Source organism: Syngnathoides biaculeatus, chromosome 18 (assembly GCF_019802595.1).
Source record: "Syngnathoides biaculeatus isolate LvHL_M chromosome 18, ASM1980259v1, whole genome shotgun sequence".
Lineage (NCBI taxonomy): Eukaryota > Metazoa > Chordata > Actinopteri > Syngnathiformes > Syngnathidae > Syngnathoides > Syngnathoides biaculeatus.
Window position 1 is genome coordinate 7,967,459 of NC_084657.1, and position 16,939 is coordinate 7,984,397.

Here is a 16,939-nt window from a genome sequence, read left to right on the forward strand (position 1 = left end):
GATGTGTTCCGTTAGCCAGGTGTTTGACACAAGATTTCGCAGAACAGCAGCAAAAACCTTCATTTAACCTCTAGATATTCAAATTTTATTCCAGGATGTCTTGGAACCTGTGAGGGAAATCAGTGATATGGCTGCGTGGCAAAGATTCCAGGATAATGGCAACTCAGTGCCAGCATTTGAGGAACCAACATGCCATCTGTTCCCAGACCAGGACCCAGATGAGACACTTACTTACATGTATTATTTTAGGATTAAATGTGCCTGCTTCATGGTACATCTATTTAGCAGTTAATGCTTAATGTTTTTCAATGTGCTTTTGTCTCATAGTTTAAGTCGAACAGTTAAAATGTTAATGTTTAAGCAATATTTGTCACTTCATCGTTTTAACGTTTGATTAATGGTTTTGGTCATTTGCGTCCCATCTGGTCTCCTACATTACTGAATCTATGCAGATATGCTAAATGACAATGTCTGAATTTCACAACAATGATTAAACTGATGTAGTATTTAGGAAAGGTCAGAGCTTTGTGAAAATGCACAATTTCGTCAGAGTACTAGATTCACCCTTAATGACAATTAATACCTTGGTATCTGAAGCAAATTATTGATGTAGACAGTGATTCAATGCAATGAGGCTGACTTGACAATAATAATAATAATAATAATGAGATAGCATCGTAAGCTACGTACACCTTTTCCATGAAGCAACAATCTCACTCCAATCCTGTGCATATTCAACAACACTTTAATCACACGTCATTGAACGTGAGTCAGTAAACTTGTTTTAATGGATTAGTGGTTTTTCATACTACATACATCTCATACTACAGTACAATATTTGATAGTGACTGTAAATATAAAGACATTCATATATTAAAATGCTACTTTAACTAAAACCTGTCCAGTTAAGAATTCTAACAGTATACGATGCCAATCCTGGAACAGATTATTACAATAAATATCCATCCATTTTCTTTGCCACTTTCCCTCACAAGTGTCGCAGTAGTGCTGGAGCCTATCCCAGCTCTCATCGGACAGAAAGCAGGCAGAGTACACCCTAAACTGGTTGCCAGCAAATCGCGGGTCACACGGAGACAGACAACAGTCACATTCACAATCACGCCGAGGGGTAATTTAGAGTGTCCAATTAATGTTGCACATTTTTGGAATGTGGGAAGAAACCAGAGTGCCTGGAGAAAACCGACTCAGATACGTGGAGAACATGCAAACTCCACACAGGAAGGGCCGCGATCGAACCCGGGTCCTCAGAACTGTGAGGCCAACGCTTTCCTTCTGCGCCACCGTGCTGTCTTCAATAAATCAAGGTATTCACTTTGAATTCCTCACGAGATAAAATTGACATTAGGCTTAGTAGGTTTGTGAGTGCTTACTCTGGTTCTTCCACCCTTATTTGGCATGTCTTTCCAGATTTCAATCTTTTCTTCAGGTCTCAAATGTTGTGATGTATTGAGGATTTAATTATAAGTCTCAATGATTGTGAGTCATGAAGATCCCCATATCAATCAATGTTTCAGTCTCCTCAAATCTGTGCTATGCTATGGTGACTTCAGGTGATGTTTCATATTTCTGTGCCAAATGGATTTTATTAGCATGGAGTTCAACAGTACTAACAAATGCTAATGGCCTTGTATAATCCTTGTGATGGTGATCACACCTCACGGTTGTGGTTTTGAGAATATACTCCCAGTCTCTCCTCCTACTCTAAAAGTTTATCGTTTGAGTAAACTGTACTGTTCTCTGTTTAGGTCTGATATATTTTTGCAGACTTACGGAGCATCCTTTTGTGTGTAGTACTAATTTTCATGACTTCACAGAAAATTCTGGTGCTGAAGAAAGAAAATGATGTATCATTTTACAGTTAAAATAATTGTTTTGCAGAAGGTTGCAGATACATTTAAACAGTTTGGAAAAACTTGTCAATCTGGGACAGAAAATAACAGTATGCAATATTTGGAAGAAAGCAAATGCAAAAAAAAAACAATGTACAAATTGTTCATACCTGAAGACTGGCAATTTGCAAGGTACCATTTTCCATCAGGCTGATTCGACCATTATTCACTAGAATCCCATGACCATCTTTCTCCCATTGGATGGTCGGAAAAGGGTTCCCCATTATGTGGCAGTGTAACAGTGCAGTTGACCCTGGCGCATAAGTATGGTTTGCTGGTCCTTGCCGGATGATGGGGGGAACGCGATCTGAAGGTGCTGTGGGGATTTAAAATTTAAATGATAAATTGATTTAGACTTATGGCATTTACTCAGAAAAATATTTCATAGAAAGTAAATAAACTCTCTGACTAGTTAATGTGCAAAACATATTCCATTCAAGACTGAAAAATTTGAGGTACGGTCATCATACACCTGTTTGGAAAATCCCATAGTTGAACAGGCAAATTGGGAAAAGGGGGGTAAAAAAGAGACTGAATTCCATGAATTGGTCAGTCATTCACAAGCAAAGACAGGACAAGGTTCACCTCTTTGTGAACAAGTGTGTGAGAAAATAGTCAGGTTAAGGACAATTTTCCTCAACATACAATTGCAAGGAATTTAATCATCCATAATATAATCAAAATGTTCAGAGAATCTGGAGAAATCACTGTATCAAAGCACCTAGGTCAAAAAACAACACTGAATGCCCATGACTTTTGATCCCTCATCACTGTTACCACATGGGCTCAGGAACACTTCAGAAAACCAATGCCAATAAATACAGTTTGGCGCAACATCCATAAGTGCAACTTAAAGAAAGACTCTCCCCAAAATTATAGGAATGGGAGCACACATTAAAAATTAGTAGATGAGGGTTTAGTGTTTCTTTTAATCCCAGCGTTATCCACAGATTTCACCAACATCTCTAAATTGGAAAAGTAATATCAATATTCCTCTCTTGCTCAGACATTGTAATGAGCCCAGCTGGAAAATTGACAGCCAATCAGAGTTTGCCACGCCTACAGTGGTTGCTGTTGTGACACCACACTGTTCATGGATACGTTTCACCAAACAGAGAACGTCCACTATCTGGCATTTTGTGGCCGATTTTTGTGAAAAATAATTACACAACAAAAATGGCATGATGTACAATGTTCAAGCCTGTGCGCTTGAGCCAGAATACACACAGGTGGAACTTGACATGTTGGAGAGGGGGCGTGGCACTAACGACGTACAATAATCCCATTATATGGACCGCGGAGATTTGTTTGATACTTTTCTGTGGAGTTGGTTTAGATGTAGAGAATATACAGCAGGTGTGGTCAGACTTTTTTTTTTTTTTAAATTCAAGTTCTACTTTCCAAGCAGCCAGCCTCTCTCGCGATCGACCGGCGGTGGGGGTTGGGGTAGGGATAGGTCGGTTGCACGCGTACATCGCCGTAAATAGTAACTGGGAAGTGTTGTGTGCTAAGGGCCAATAAAGCGGGTATAACAGAGAGTCGATGCTGCGTGTTATTACTACTCCCGCCATTGAGCAAACAAAACAAAAATAACAATGTACAATGTTCAAGCATTTGAACCAGAATACACGCAGGCGGCGATTGACGTGTTAGAGAGGTGGAGTGGCACTAACGACAAACACTAATCCCATTATATGGACCGCAGAGATTTGTTTGATACTTTTCTGAGGAATTAGTTAACATTTAGAGAATGTACAGCAGGTGTGGCCAGATTTTTTTACCCCAAGTTGTACTTTTCAAGCAGCCAGCTTCTCGCGATCGACCGGCGGTGGAGATGGCAGGATGGGGCACAGGGGGGTTTGCACGCGCGCATCGCCATAAATAGTAACCAGGAAATGTTGTGTGCTTACACGTATTTATCCATCCATCCCTCCATCCATTTTCTCAGCCGCACGTTGGTCGCAGGAGTGCTGGAGCCTATCCCAGCTGTCAACGGGCAGGAGGCAGGTTACACACACGCAGACACGGGGAGAACATGCAAACTCCACACACGGAGGTACAGGATTGAAGAGCTGCAATACCGTTCCGCCTCATAAAGTATGTTGTTGCTTATAAAGTACCAGCATGAGAGGCTATAACTAAGCAGCTAATAACCAGTAATGATGAGATGCGTGCAAATTTCCCCGGCTGATGAACGAGCCTCAACTATGACAGCCACAGCTTCATCCTGTCAGGTTGACCCCACTGGAGGTTAAAGAAGGACAAATTTGGATGTGTTTTCTCAGTTTTGTTGCAGTTTGGTGCAGAACACGTCAGCATCTCAGCTTAGCAAGAACGAATGGTCTGTAATGCTAAGCGCCGGTGACATCGTGGGCGGGGTCAAGGATGTTTCTTCTTCTGGCTGTCAAAGCTGGCACATATACAGATTTTGCTTGGATTTAAAAAATGTTCTTTTTTTCATCTTTTTTCCTTTTTTTTTTCAATTAATGTCCAAAATATATGTAATAATAATATTACTTCACATTGGAGGGTATATTGTACATATTCATTTTGGAGTGAGTCTTCCTTGAAAACGACTATAGAAAGCAAAAGTCATTTATCAACAACACCCATAAACGCCGCAGGCTTCTCTGGGCCTGAGCTTATCTAAGGTGGACTGATGCAAAGTGGAAAAGTGTTCTGTTCCATTTCAAATTGTTTTTGGAAATTGTGGATGTCGTGTTCTCTGGGCCAAAGAGGAAAAGAACGATCCGGACTCTTATGGACGCAAAATTAAAAAAACAGCATCTGTGACGGAATGAGGCTATGTTAGTGCCAATGGCATGGGTAATTTACACGTCTTTGAAGGCATCATTAATGTTGAAAGGTACATGCAGGTTTTGGAGACACGTATGATGCCATCCAAGAAATGCCTTTTTCATGGATGCCCCTGCTTATTTTAGCAAGACAATGCCAAACCACATTTTGCATGTGCTACAAAAGTGTGGCTTCGTAATAAAATAATGTGTCTGACATTGAAGATTTGTGGTGCATTATTAAGCATAAAATATGACAACGGAGACCCTGGACTGTTAGACATCGGAATATATACATCAAGCAAGAATTTGAAAGAATTCCTTCGACAAAGGTTCAACAATTAGTTTAATCAGTTCACAAACGTTAATTGAATGTTGTTAAAAGAAAATGTGATTTTAACATGACCCTGTCTCATATTTTTTGTGTTGCAGCCATAAAATTCCAAGTTTATGATCATTTGCTAAAAACAAAGTTTTTCAATTTAAACATTAAATATCGTGTCTTTGTAGTGTCCATCAATCCATCTTCTACCGCTTTTCCAGGTCAGGTCGGGAGGGCAGTAGCTTTCGCAGGGATACCCAGACTTCCCATTCCCCAGCCACTTCATCCACCTCTTCCGGAGGGATCCCAAGGCGTTCCCAGGCCAGACGAGAGACATACAGTAGTCTCTCCAGATTGTCCTGGATCATATCCGGGTTCTCTTTCCGGTAGGACGTTCCCGGAAAACCTCACCAGGGAAGCATTCGGGAGACATCCGCATCAGATGCCCCAGCCAACTCATCTGGCTCCTCTCAATGCAGTGGAGCGGAGGCTCAACACTAATGACGGATGACCGAGCTTCTCACCCTATCTCTAAGGGAGAGCACGGACACCCTGTCGAGGAAACTCATTTCAGCCGCATGTATCCGGGATCTTGTTCTTTCGGTCACGTCCCACACCTCGTGAACTTTCTACTTAGTTCCTTCTTTACCACAGCAGACCGATACAGAGTCAACATTACTGCAGACACTGCACCAATCCGCACCTCTATCTCCCTCACTTCTGAACACGACCGCAAGATACTTGAACTCCTCCACTTGTGGCAGGATTTCATCGCTGACCCAGAGAGGGAACGCCACCTTTTCTCGACTGAGGACCATGGTCTCAGATTTGGAGGTGCTGATTCTTATCCCAGCCACTTCACACTCAGTTGCGAACTGCTCTAGTCAGCGTTGGAGATCACAGCTTAACGAAGCCAACAGAACCACATCCTCCGCAAAGAGAAGAGATGCAAGGCTGAGGCCACAAAACCGGACACCCTTTATGCCTCGGCTGCACCTAGAAATTCTGTCTGTAAAAGTTATGAACAAAATTGGTGACAAAGGGCAGCCTTGGTGGAGTCCAACTTTTACCAGAAAAGAGTCCGACTTGTTGGCAATGCGGACCAAACTCTGACACCGGTCGTGCAGGGACCGAACAGCATCAGTATCAGGTGGTTCGGTACCCCACACTCCCGAAGAACCCCCCACAGGACTCCCCAGGGGACACGGTCAAACTCCTTCTCCAAGTCCACAAAACGCATGTAGACTGATTGGGTGAACTCTCATGGACCCTCGAGGATCCTGCCGAGAAAGTAGAGCCGGTCCACTGTTCCATGGCCAGGAAGAAAACCACATTGCTCATCCTGAATATGAGATCAGACTTTCCGATGGACTCTCCATCACCCCTGAATAAACCTTACCAGGGAGGCTAAGGAGTGTGATCCCCCTGCAGTTGTAACACACCCTCCGATCCCCCTTTTTAAAAAGGGGGACCACCACCCCAGTTTGGCAATTCAGAGGCAGTGTCCCCAATGTCCACATGATCTTGCAGAGGCGTGTGAACGAGGACAGCCCTACAACATGCCCTGCTACCGAGGAGTTTTTTTAACTACCTTGGTGACCTCACCCACTGAGATAGAAGAGCCCATGGACATATGGACACACTTATACCTGAATATGGTGTCCCTAGGCTAGTTTCTGTAGCCGGAGGTGAGATCGCCAAGGTCCATGCCTTCCGGTTACCCCAATGGCCCTTCTCACAGGCAGGGAGCCCATGGGAACGGGGATCCACATTACCCTTTCGGGCTATGCCCAGCCGAGCCCCATGTGTGCATGCAACTCAGGTACATTTTAATTCTTTTGATATGATGAAAAATAACACTCCCATTGTGCTTTAATTAATCTAAATAGAGACCTAACACATTCCAGGAAAACATCTGCCTGCTCAGAAAGGTTGAAGAAAAACTGTGCAATCCATTTCCTGATGATCTGTAACATTCATTCATTTTCCAAGCCGCTTATCCTCACAAAGGTCACGGTGGTGGTAACGTCTATACCAGCTATTATCGGGCAAAAGGCGGGACACCCTGAAGTTGTTGCCACCCAATTGTAGAGCACATAGAGGCAGACATGTTGGCTATAAAAAATATATACAGTACATGGTTCATTTGAGTGAAACATGCTGTATATTTCATTTTCTGCCTTTCAGAGTTAAAAAGCTAAAATCCAGCTGAGTGTGGCTTTACCATTTATATATGTTGAAAGACAATAATGAAAAAAATATTCAGCAGCATGGTTAGCATATTTTTCTCACAGTTTTAATGTTCCTGGTTTCAATCAAGCCGTCTGGCCCTTCTGTGTGGAGTTTGCAAATTCTCTCTATGATGGAGTGGGTTTTCCCCAGATAATCCAATGTCCTTGCACATTGCAAAAACATTTATGTTGGGCTCATTAAAGATTCTAGTGAGTGAAGTGAGTGTTAATGGTTGTTTGCCTTTACGTCACCTGCCACTAGCTGATGACCAACACACTCAAAATTTGTTGTGTAGGACTAACATCCCATTTTAAAGGAAACATATGTTGCAGCGCTTTCATCACTTGTCTCCTTTGATTACATCAGATAAGACCCCTTGCCGTCTGCTCATTTGGGGGAGGGGTATTTTAATTAGAAACCGATTTGAAGGATGTTTGGCCTCACATCAGCACATATACTGTATTATGAAAAGGAGATCAGGCATTGTGCCCCCAGCCCAGTGGGAGATGTTCATAGTGTTAAGCGGTGGCGTTCAATGCGGCATTCACTTGACTGTGTGCCTCCATCCCAAAAAAAAAAAAAAAAACACATCAGTCTATCATCTATCTTGTCACTTGATTGGTAGAAGGTCGCAAAAGTTGTGGTCATACCCTTATCCACATTTTTGGGTAGAGACATTGGTGATCCTCAAACAGATTTGGAATGGGAAGACTTGGAAGTTGAGAAAAGCTTTCCCAGCATTTCTCAAAAAGTTTCACCTGGAGGAAGCATGGTGGTGCCGTCGCAATTCTGTCAACCAAAATGATATGTGCATGACAGGTCCTTGTTGAGCAAAGACAGACTGGTGTTTTCAAGTCAAGGAGCATAGACCCATGTCCGTGGTCTAGTCTCGTTCCTATGCAAAGGTTTGTAGTGTCTCCCATGGGAATTACGTCCACCAAGGTGCGTATGTCCATCGGTACTTAACCAACTATGTGGAATATGATGGAGACAGAGAGTTTTAGTGGCATTTGAACAAGGACTAAATAGATCCAGATGGGGCTCATTTTCTTTCAGATTTTACTATGTAGTTGTTGTTGTGTCATCTTAATAAGAAATACTTCCTTTCCACAGTAAAAAGTTAATATTGTCAGTGATTAAGAACACTGGACCACAGTGGTCTGATGTGTGAACTATCATTTTCCATGTGAGAGTAGGATCAACGTATTCTGTCCCTCGACACATGTAAGCCCAGAACGTGTGTTTGTGTATGTGTGTGTGTGTGTGTGTGTGTGTGTAAGTGTGTGCGCAAAGTATGAATGTGTGTGTGTAACTCACCGCTTTCCACCTCTAACAGGGCTTTTGTAAGTATGCTGCCCGCCACGCTGATGGCTTGGCACATGTAATAGCCGGAGTCCTCGACATGGACATCAACAATGGTCAGTTCACCGCTAAGCGACACAGAAAAACGGCCTTGTTTTGACTGTTCCTGAATAGGGAACAGCAAGATCTGGAGAAGAACACACACACAAAAAAAAAACACCATCCAAATTAACTTCAAATACATATTCAATATATGTTGATTTTTGGTTGTTTGAAAGATATCAGCTGACTCCCAGGATTATTCTGTTCATAGAGCATTAAATGTGGACTGCCAGATTCCCACAGTGACCTTGGTAAAATGTGCAAAACACAGCACCAAGATCACCATCGGACTCTTTAAATCTCCCCACTTTACGGAAAAGGATAGCCCTTCCAAGACATCAGCGACCACAAGTATGATTTTCTTTTTTTTTTTTTTTTAAACAGAATGTTCAACGGAAAGCTGGGAAGAACCAAAAACGTTTTGGGTCAATCCCATGCTAGTGGACATGGAGGAGGTCTTGCAATAGTTCACTTTCTCTCTCATCCATTTTACTGGTGATTTGAATTTGCAGCCACATAAGTAAATGGACTGTTTACAATCCACCCAAGCGTAAAAGAAACTTCATCAGTGAATTCTCTGAATATCTGAGAAGATCTCCTCAGTTAGGCGGAACGGTGGACTGATGAGTGAAGAGCGTTTGCCTCACAGTTTTGAGGAGGGTTGGGGTTCATGGGGTTCAAATCCAGGCCCCGCTTGTGCGATACTTGCATGTTCTGCCCATGCCTGGGTGGGTGTTCTCCGGGCAGTCCAATTTCCTCCCACATCCCAAAACCATGCATGGTTGGTTAATTGAAGACTCGAAGTGGAGTGCGAATATGCATGTGAATGGTTGCTTGTTTAAGTGTGACCTGGAAATGGCTGGCAACCATTTCAGGGTGTACCTCGCCTCCTGCCTGAAGACAGCTGGGATAGGCTCCAGCACTCCCACGAACCTTGTGAGGAAAAGCAGCTAAAAAAATGGATGGATGGATGGATGGATGGATGGATCTTCTTACGATCAATTAGAAAACAGTAATTCTCTTTAATACCAGGTTTTGGATGGTAAATTTGCAGTGTTTGTAAATTATTATGGACCTCTGAGAATAATCCCCTGCTCTCCTTGTTGTTCAGAATCCTAAATCTACCAAAACTGCATGTTCAAAAATAGAAGAAAATTACAATTGAATCAGGAAGGTGACAGGCAGATTCATTCAGTGTGCTTATTTGTGGCTGCAAGCAGTTCTGCCACTTCCTCAAGCAGGGCAAAAGTCTGCAATATACTGTAACATCTAAAAGGCATTATAGAGTGGTAAAGTCAACTCGTCTGTCAACTTCCGAGTCTGGAATGAATTCCACAACTTTGTAATGGTCAAAACAAGATGGTGAACTTTTGTCGTGGGGAGGACATCAAACCAATTGATTCATACACAGCCAAAGTTTCCATCATGCTTCCCCGCAAAACTCCAGCTATGTGTCATCTGCCTCCATGATTTTTTTCATCACTCTTCATCCTTCTTTTAGAGTAGGCTCGCTCTCCTACACAAATTCCACATCTCATCTGATCCTAAACCGTGCTACAGGCACCCACACTCTCTCATAAGACCTTTTTTAGTGCATTCTAACATGTAACACTGATCACACACTTTTGGAAACCCACACATGCATACATTAGTAGATGTGCAAACCTCTGCCGACTCGGACTCTGATGCAAAATAAAATCCAGAGTCAGAAAAATTCTTGCAAGGTTGACGTGTATGAATGTGTGGGTGAGAGTAATACTAGTGCTACACCATACATGGCACACAAGACAAAGAATGATGGGTTAAGAGAAGGGCGATTTAATTCTTCATGAAGCATGTTGTACATATACATCAAATTGCTTCATAATGAGACTTATTCAATATATCCTGCAGATACTGTACCCTTGAAAGATAAGAGTGTAATCAAAAAAATTAATCTGCACCTTAACATTAAAGTTAGAGTTTCAAGTTCTGTGTTTTGAATTTTGCAGCCACAAAAGTATTGGTACACAATACAGTATATATGATCGATTAGAAGGAAAAAAAGTCCAGAAGAATTTTCAGAGAGACGTTTTTACTACTTTAGACTTCATTTTAAAAACAATATGACAATGTCTTACCTGGCTTCCTTCTTTTTGCCAAAAGACAGCCGGTGGAGGGTTTCCTTTCGTGCCGCAGAGAAAGGTTACAGTGCGGCCAGGTGCTGTGATCTGGTCTCGTGGCCGCACAACAATCTGAGGGGGCACTGAAGAAGAGAGGATCATATAAACTACTTTCAAATCCCTTTACAAATTGTAACATTTAAAGATTGCTCTTCAAATATGTATGATTGTGCAGTGAGGACAACAACCTTTGACAGTGAATGGTCATGTGTGTGGGTGTGTGTATGTGTATATATATATATATATATATAGATATATATAGATAGATAGATATATATATCAATTATTGTCATTCAGGGTGTTCTATTGCTTTGTCATCACAAAAACACGTGACACAATAATCCACACACATCAATTACGTAAAAGCTAGCATTGATTAGTGGTGTGGATTAACAAAGAACAATACAAGATAACGATGCAAATCTCAGATTCAAATAATCCTGCTTTATGCCAGCTACAATACAATATATCTATATTAGACTCGTTGTATTAAAAAAATATAGGTAACATTGTCTTTGAGCTACAATAAACTATAGCAATTCACTGCTTTACAGCTAAGCTACCCCAGGAATAAAGTTCCTGTGCAGGATGACGCAAGCTCTGAAATATTTAACAAACACAGCGTAATACTTGGGGCCTATATACTGCAACACTTGTAACATTCTGAAGCAATAATCACACGTACGGTTGGCTCGGACGATGCACCAGTCATTTCTCAACACTTAGTATGTAGGTTTCATCCCCAGCTAAACCCCCAGTAGATCCTGGGCCATGCATTCAGCAGCATATGAATGTGCTCTAACCTTTGAAGTAAAAACACTTAATACTGAATATGTCTCATTTGGATCTAATTTGAAAATGGAAAAAAGATTAATGAAAATAAATCATTAATACAAATTGGTCCCAATGAAATTCTTCTTACATAATAGTGAAAACAAAAAGGCCTCGTATTACCCAAACTTTTTTCTTCTACCTCTGCAACATCTCTGCAGTCCGCCAATCACTCCACCAATTGAGCACTGAAATCCCAGTCCACTCATTTGTCAGATGCCGTGTCGAATATTGCAACGCCCTCCTCTCTGGTTTGCCCTCCAAGCTCATCAAAGGGCTTCAAATCATCCAGACCTCGACCGCCCGTGTCTTCACCACCACCAAATTGTATGAGAATCAGAATCAGCTTTATTGGGCAAGTGTGTAAAAACACACAAGGAATTTTTCTCTGACAGTTGGGGCTACCCTGGTACGACATTCAGAAAAAAAGTACAACAAAATAACAAAACAAAGAACAAGAGACTGTTTATAGGAACCTTTCCTTAAAAGAGTCACAGGTGTGCAAGATGCAAAGTCTTCTTCCTTTAGAACAGGTAAGATTTTATTTGGGATACCTAACAGGAAAGACATCTTGGCATTAAAAGTTTTATAAATATTACTTCGTGCTGTTTATTTTTCTGAGAAACAATTGTGACGGTTTGATGCCAATAATTCAAACAGCCTAGTCATAGCAGTTACATTAATTGGTTTTCAAAAGGAATTTCAATGGGATATGTGTTTATTAATTATATGTTATATTATATAAATTATATGAAAAAAGGTAGCCCGGTCCCAAGCATGCAGAGGGTTGCGTCAGGAAGGACATCCGGTGAAAAAAAAAAGAAAAAAAAAAGCCAAACAAATATGAGCATTAATCTAAAGAATACCCTTACTGTACCGGATCAGTCGTGGCCCGGGTTAAAAAAGCCCATCCCCGGCACCGTTAACCTGCAGGCCATCGGTGGAAATTCAGCTACTGTGGGTCGAAGACAAAGAAGACGAGGAAACCGGATTCGTCGGCAGGAGAAGAAGAGGCATGCACAGAGCCTACAACTGAGTGTAGGGACTTTGAATGTTGGGACTATGACAGGAAAAGCTCAGGAATTGGTTGACATGATGATTAGGAGAAAGGTTGATATAGTGCGCATCCAAGAGAGCAGGTGGAAAGGTAGTAAGGCTAGATATTTAGGAGCAGGGTTTAAATTATTTTACCATGGAGGGGATGGGAAGAGAAACGGAGTATGTTACTTTAAAGGAAGAGATGGCTAAGAATGTCTTGGAGGTGAAAAGAGTATCAGATCGAGTGATGAGAATGAAATTTGAAATTGAGGGTATTGTGTATAATGTGATTAGCGGCAAAGCCCCACAGGTAGGATGTGACCTCGTTTTGAAAGAGAAATTCTGGAAGGAACTAGATGAAGTAGTTCTGAGCATCCCAGACAGCGAGAGAGTGGTGAGTAGGATGACTCGAGTGGTGGGTAGGAAGATTAAGACAAAGGTAGAGCAGAGAACAATGTGGTGGAACCTGAGGAACGAAGAATGTTGTGCCTTTCGGAAAGAGGTGAGACAGGCTCTCGATGGACATGAGGAGCTCCCAGAAGACTGGATTACTACAGCCAAGGTGATCAGAGAAACGGGCAAGAGAGTACTGGGTGTTTCTTCTGGTAGGAAAGGGGAGATGGAGACTTGGTGGCGGAACCCCAAAATACAGGAAGTCAAACAAGGAAAGAGATTAGCAAAGAGGAAGTGCCTTGAGAATTTGCCTTGAGTATGCTCGTGGAAAAGTACAGAGAAGGTCAGAATGAGCTACATTGTGTCTTTGTGGATCAAGAAAAAGCCTATGACAGAGAACCATGAGAGGAACTGCGGTAATGCATGCGTAAATCTGGTGTGGCGGAGAAATATGTTAGAATAGTACAGGACTCTCTCGCTGTCTGGGATGCTCAGGACTACTTCATCTCGTCCCTTCCAGAATTTCTCTTTCAACTCTAGGTCACATCCTACCTTTATTATTATTATTTACTATTATTACAATTAACAAGTACAAAATGATGCAGTTCTTTAGTTGGGGTACTTATTCATTTACTGTAGATTTTTTTGTACTAAAGTTATTAATTATTGTTGTATCACCTATGGTAGTCAACATATGGCAGTGAACATGATTTAGTATTTGTAAAGGTTTAAAATGGAGCATGGTTATACAAAATAAGTAGACATACAATTCAAATGGTTCTAATCACCACATGCTGTGCTTCTTCTGGGAAGGATCAAAGGATGCAATTTGCAACATATCAGCATAAGCAGACAAAGTGCTCTACCACCAAAGCCTCCCCCGAACTCCAGCCCACACTGTAAACGTGTCATTTCAACAACATTCTGACACTGTTACACGTGGAGGAAGGGAGCAAAAACACCCAAACTCCCAAATGGAATTCCCCGAGGACAATGTTGTGACAGGCAGCTGTCACAGTCCCACACCGATGCAGTGCATTTCATGGACACCTGCGCCCGAGTCAATGCACTCTCATGCTCATGTTGATGCATTCTTTCTTCACCCCCATCTCTCACACACGGATTATAGTTAATTGTGTAGCTACAAAGAAGTTACGTTTTTGAGTCAAGCAAATCCCATCACCTAATATAAAATTTATTATGAGCTTTATGGCATCTTATTTAGGGATGGGGGAAAAAGTACATTTGCCAAACCTCACTCCTTGAGAGATTTAAAAGCAGCGCGACCCTCCAAATTCAACTCTCAAACCCATAGGGATGCTGGTAACACGGGTTTGAGCCTTTGGCAGGACTGCCCCCAAAGCTCGAAAATTTGAACCAAATTGGTCGCATTTGCAACTTTTTTTTCAGCTTGTGCGATTAAGAATTTTATCTTGTCACATTTGTGTGAGAGCATGTTTTAATGGTTGAAAGTCCCTTTGTCTACTGCAGTCCTCCCTCCTCCTGCAGGAGATAGAGGAAGGGAAGTAGAGAGATAGAGAGACAGACAGATAGAACAAGTGAAAGACTGAGAGTGCTGTGACTGTGTCAATCATTGTTAAGAATTCCATTTCGGTTAAAAGTGACTCTCTGCAATATGGCTGACTGGCGACCTCATTGATTGCTTCTTTGGGAACCTTGTGTTTGCTTCAAATGTGCTATATAAGTAAAGTGGATTGGATGGGTTGTTGGCTTCATTAAGTCATGATCTCCAACTCTCACTGGAACTGTTAGCAGCTGAGTGTAAAGCGACAGTGAATAAAATCATCACCTCCATATTTGAGATCATGGTACTCAGTCAGAAAAGGCCATTGTGCCCTCTCGGGGTCAGAGAGGAGATCCTGCCCCAAGTTGAGGAGTTCAATTATCACGGGGTCTGGTTGACATCTGTCATGGTGAAGAAGGAGCTGAGGCAAGAGACGCAAAGCTCCCTGTTTACACACTACCTTCCTACCCTCACTAATGGTCACAAGCTGTGGGTCGTGACTACAAGATCACGGTTGCTAGCAGCAGAAAAGAGTTTCCTCTGCATGGTGTCTGAACTGTCTCTCAGAAGTAATGTGAGAACCTTGGTCATCTGGGAAGGGCACAGAGTCGAGATGCTGCTGCTCCACATTGAGAGGAGCCAGATGAAGTGGCTCGGGCATGTGGTTACGATGCCTCCTGGACACCTTGCTGTCAAGGCATTCAGGGCATATCCCACAGGGGTCCTGGTGATGACCCAGGACACACTGGAAAGACTATGTCTCTTTACTAGCCTGGGAACACCTTGGGATCCCCGGTAGAGCAGGACCAAGTGTCTGAGGAGAGTAAAGTCTAGGCTTTCCTGCCTAACTCTAGAGAACCCATGGGGTCACATATTTAAAAGAGGATTTGGATGTCTTGGGTTCTCTAGGGTTAAACTGCTGCCCCAACGGCCCCATCTGGAGGAGAATGGATGGAACAAATGGTTTCAAAAAGCCAATGTTGGTACAAATACGACCATCCTCATGTCACTGATTTGCACACCCAAACAATCATTTACATATTAGCTGTGCAAAATACTAAAGGAACGCTTATTAAGTGAGAGTTTGCTATAAAAGTAAAGAATGGAAGTTTTGACAGACTTCTTAAGGTATGAGTGCTGAGTTGTATATAGAAATGTAGCAACAGTTGTTTTTTCAAGTCATTTATGCTTGTATGCACTTACAATAATTAAGATTATGTACACTCAATTACGATTTCTAAATGAAGTTTGGTAAACTTATGACTTAATACGTAATTGTGGAAAATAACTTGCCAATTAAAGTCAGAGCCGAGTATCTGGGTAAATACAGTTTTGCCTCAGCAATTCTTCCTAAAACAATGTCTCTCACACACACAGACATCCAAAAAGATGGCATGAAATGAGATACTCACTTGATGAGCAAACTGTGATGAAAGGAGGCATAAAGGGGTGAAAATGAAAAGAGAACAATGAGATGATGAGTTTCTGATGAACGTGAAACAGACTGCACACGATTCCCTGTGTAAAGTGTTATATCGTAGCTAGAACAGTGAACTAAATATCCTTCCCATTACCACATTCTTTTTGTTCTTCTTCAGATTATTATTATTAATAATATTATTCTTATGAAATATTCAATGGCGGAACATTGGCGCAGCTGGAAAGCGTTGGCCTCACAGTTCTGATGACCCGGGTTCAATCCTAGCCCTCCGTATGTGGAGTTTGCATGTTCTCCCCGTGCCTGAATGGGTTTCCGGTTTCCTCCCACATTTCACAAACATGCAACGTTAATTGGACGCTGTAAATTGCCCCTAGGTGTGATTGTGAGTGCGGCTGTTGTCTCGATGTACTCTGCGATTGGCTGGCAACCAGGTCAGGGTGTACCCTGCCTCCTGCCCGTTGACAGCTGGGATAGGCTCCAGCATTCCCCGCGACCCTCGTGAGGATAAGTGGTGAAGAAAATGGATGAATAAATAAATAAATAAATAAATATATATATATATATAATATATATATATATATATATATATATATATATATATATATGATTTTTTTATGTTTTTAATAAAACAAAGGTAGCTTGAATGGACCCATCCGTTTTTTTCACCACACATCACGCTGTTGTCGTGTATGGATTTTTACATCTCCCGCCATGAAAATCCACTTGAGGCATTTGTGTTGCAGGAGAACCAGGAAGTGACATTTCTAGCTAACTAGACGTATAGTCACAAAACTCGAACAACTTCTCCGAAAGCAGCAATAATAAAAAGCTCCGTCCGCGTCCGACGACGTAATCCTTCTCTCAGAACGTAACAAAAGAGCCGCGC

At 41.9% G+C, this 16,939-nt stretch overlaps 1 protein-coding gene across 1 annotated transcript in view; it reads right to left on the bottom strand.

Moving 5' to 3' along the window:
• The window catches only part of robo3 (roundabout, axon guidance receptor, homolog 3 (Drosophila)), a 116,651-nt gene that overhangs the window by 39,328 nt on the left and 60,384 nt on the right, over positions 1 to 16,939 (bottom strand). The window contains 3 exon segments of the mRNA XM_061803971.1: positions 2,021 to 2,226; positions 8,577 to 8,748; positions 10,784 to 10,908. Of these exon segments, the coding sequence (XP_061659955.1) occupies positions 2,021 to 2,226; positions 8,577 to 8,748; positions 10,784 to 10,908 (503 nt within the window).